At 38.4% G+C, this 3,822-nt stretch overlaps 1 protein-coding gene across 4 annotated transcripts in view; it reads left to right on the top strand.

Moving 5' to 3' along the window:
• Window positions 1-2,907, top strand: part of ercc6l2 (excision repair cross-complementation group 6 like 2) — a 19,613-nt gene extending 16,706 nt beyond the window's left edge. For all 4 annotated transcript variants that reach the window (XM_015396130.1, XM_015396122.1, XM_015396139.1 and 1 more), the window contains one exon: window positions 1,170-2,907. In XM_015396130.1, the coding sequence (XP_015251616.1) occupies window positions 1,170-2,265 (1,096 nt within the window). In that variant the 3' untranslated portion in view covers window positions 2,266-2,907. The remainder of the gene's footprint in view (window positions 1-1,169) is intronic.
• The last annotated feature ends 915 nt before the right edge of the window (window positions 2,908-3,822 follow it).

Genomic DNA, 3,822 nt, shown 5'->3' with positions numbered 1-3,822 from the left:
GAATGGCACCCAGGCTAGGTATATATAACATTGGCTGTCTCTAAATGTCCTTAATCACTATATAGTGCACTATATAGTGGTTATACCATTTTAGATGAGTGTCCAAACGTCATTTCAAAAAACATCCGAACTTCTAGTAAATGAAAATGTAGTGGACTCTAAATTTGCAACAATGCACCTTAAAAAGTAGTGATCATGCATCGTCACTAGACGAGCAGATATATCCCAGACAGCTTTGCAAGGAGAGCTCTCATTAATGACGTCACGGATGTATGTTTAAACATAAACTCGATAAACTCCTTAATTCATCACCTAAATATCACAGATTTAGCTGTGCTGCATGGCGAAGCAGCATAACTTGCTGTGTTTGGAAAGTGAGGATGTCACGATAGAAAAAGTATTTACCTATCATGTTAATGGAAAGATCCTCTTTATAGGATTTAAGATTGGATGCTTATCAATTATTTGTTATTTGATTCATAAGAATAATCCACTTGAAATTAATTTATTGATCAGTAACATTCAATAACATTGTTATAGGTTAAAATTGACATTAAACATCTAAACAGCTAGAAGACAATATATCCAAGGTATTTAAACTATTATAAAAATGTTTACATTCGTCAGTTTTAACACAAAATACAAGAATCTGAATTTGCAGGTGTTTGGATAAAAAATAAAGTTATAAAATGGTATTAATAACTGGAGTTGGAGCCTTTCTGCTCTATGATTAAGAAGTAACAGGACACAGAGTGCGCTGCGCTTTCCGCTTTCTATTTACTGGTGTCTGCACGCTGCAGTCGCAATTCAGCATATTTGCAGCGTAAGTGGGACCTCTCCTGTATTGTACATGAAAATAATGGGGGTCAGCGAGTCCTCTCTGAAAGGTGCTTTAATGTTTTTTCTAGATTAAGTATCTCAAAACAAAGTAGCAGGATTTTCATACAGAGATATTTTCTCCTAATAAATGTGCCTTTCTAAATTCCCAGTCATCCGGGTCATGGCAACCACAAACAGGGTTAAATTGGACGGCAGCCAGACTTTCACTCAGTTTGCCTTTCTACTACCTCTGTTTGTGGTTCTTATAAGAATTGTAATTCCAATCTAGTTTAACGTACTTGCCATGACATTTTACTAACATTTGTCATTGTGTCCTTTTTTTTGCCTAGGCAGCAGCTGGAGGACATGGCGCAACATTTTAAATTTGTTTCAAGCCAACAGTTTGCTGTACAGATTCTTAAAGGAAATTCATCTCAAAGACTCAATTGGCTTCATCAGTACTACACATCATTGAGCCATTCCAGTGTGGCCCAGATTGTCAGGGAAAACTTCCCTGAAACACTGCAGCAGAACTCCGCTCCAACTGTTACTCCCTTATCATCAAAAAATGACAAAATGCAACAAACTAAATCTTCCACAGTCAGAAAAACAAGGAGATACGGTCAGACCAGAAGAACTTACCCCGAAATCATACAAAAGAATGTTTCACTAATACAGCTTGAATCAGGAAACCAAAAAACGGATGTTCCCAAACCACCAAAAAAGCAAAAGATATCTGAAAAGAATCCTCCAGAATGTAAACAGGATTTTCAAAGTTTAGTGTCAGATGAGCAGGAAGGGATAAACTGTAGCGCCATTGAAGATACAAAGACACAGGAAGGCAGTGTTTCTACTCGTAGAGCCTGCAGTGCTGGTGGTGGTCCAGCAGTGGATCAGGCCAGGAGCCTCGGTATGGGGTCTGGGGAGGCCAGCGCCGCTTTCCTGAACCACAAAGACAGAGATGCTCCTTCTTCCTCTGACCTCCAATGTTATAACGCTGCCAAGTTATCCCAGCCTATGAAAGAAAGTGAAACATTCAAAGGAAATTCTGAGCCTCCTTCTACCTTGTGCAATAGCTCCTTCCTCAAAGATCTTATAGGAGATGTATCAATTCTTGATGATTTGCTGAAACCTAAAGGCAAGAATGGACAACAGAAGAACACCCCCAAAACCCCTCCTGCATTTTCAGGGCCGGCTAACCCAACCCTCATCACATCTTCTTTACCCAAATTAAGCCAAACCACTGCACTGACATCAAAGAACACTAGAAAAGACATCTGGGACATCCTCACTGAGGGTAACGAGGAGAGCATCAACAGGTTGACAGACCCAGAGGAAGTGCAGAAGGTTTGCATCAGTTCCAGCCTCGCCTCAAGAGGGTTTTCTGAAGAACAGAAAAGTAAAAATCTCTGGAAAACAAACAACAAATTCCTGTGGAAGAAGTAATTAAATAAAACCTTTTAAAATATGTAAACATTTTTAATTTTTGTTTGTTTTTTTCCTGATTCAACTGGTAATAGGGTGTTTGTTGGCCAAATAACCGTCTTGCTTAGGAGCATGTGCATGTGTAACATCTACTAGAAAGTATTTTATCGGTATCCAAATTGGTGAGGAGTATTGTACTATTTATGCATCCCATAGTTTACCATAATTACCTATAATTATTTCAAGTGTAAAATTTTCCACATGCTCTTATATTAGGTTAACTATATTTTTAGGGATTCTTTTTCTTTTACTTAGCTGAATTTAAAGGTTTAACACAATGAAAGTAAAAGTGAACTAGTCTTAATCACAGGTGTCATGGAGCTTTCATTTGTCACCTTTGCTCCAAAAGCTGCCAAGACCTTAGAATGACTTCCACTGTTCTCCGAGGAGAACTTGGAAACGAACCATTAATTTGATCCAAGTGCCCTGAAGCAACAAACATCTATAACATACAGGACACTGGTCATTTTGGTTGACATTCAACACTAATGATGTAATATTTTGTATCTTTAAGTGCTAAACAAATGGTTAAATACCCAAATTTGTCTTTCTTATAAGGGGGGAAGGCTTCATTCAGCCAGCTTAGTTGCAGTGCTTATCAACAGATCATCAACAGATCAGTTACCCCGAAAAAAAACTCCAGTCACAGTACTTTTAATTGTAGGAAATCTGTATAGGCAGCTTTTAAAGTAACTATAAAAGATGTTTGCACAACCTAATACTGTTAATTCTCTTTTAACATCTTTTAACTGGATTTGCAGTTGATCTAGTTATGTAGTTTGTATTTAAGTCAATAATTTATTGACATAAATTCACACCGCTGCACATGTGTGGCCTGTTTTTACAGGATGCCCCGATTCCTGCCTCTGTTATTTCTCACCACCTCTCACAGCCTTCCACTCCCAATGAGAGTGCACCTCTAGTTCGCTGTAAATGCTCTGAATCCCCTGAGGTCCTCTGTGCTGTAATCTGAGTTTTAAGTTGTGTCTCAAAGGCTCCTAAAGAGTGACAGCTTCTGAGCTGTGGGGGAAATAACATTAAGCAGGTTAAAGACCTCGTGGAAGCAGAAAGTATTATGGTAACACTAATGCATATGACATCCTCGTTGTATATATATGTATATATATATATATATATATATATATATATATATATAGTTATAGTCAAAGGCTATAACCTTTACTGGAAACACATGCAAAAACATAACCCACTGTGTATTAATGACCTCAGTACTGAGTGTAACTCACAGCTTTGTTTCACCTCCTTCAGCTGTTGCATTGAGGTAAACAGACGCCCCTAAACAAGAACTGGGCCCTGAGTTGTGTTTAGCAGAAATGAGAAAGTGCTGATAATCATCAGTAAACAAGAGAAAAGGCTGCATGTCTCAACAGATCGCACAGGACATTAAAAAGCCTTTGTGTGCGTGCTACTGGGTGGCAGATCATCGCTGCGTGCAAAGAGTATGCCGAAGCCACACCACATCAAGCACAAAACAGAGGGGAAGAAAAAAGACTTTTA

This window comes from Cyprinodon variegatus, unplaced genomic scaffold, assembly GCF_000732505.1.
Source record: "Cyprinodon variegatus isolate N-32 unplaced genomic scaffold, C_variegatus-1.0 Scaffold26, whole genome shotgun sequence".
In the NCBI taxonomy this organism is placed as follows: Eukaryota; Metazoa; Chordata; class Actinopteri; order Cyprinodontiformes; family Cyprinodontidae; genus Cyprinodon; species Cyprinodon variegatus.
The sequence above is the reverse complement of the archived record's forward strand: the minus strand, read 5'-3'. Positions and strand labels throughout refer to the sequence as shown.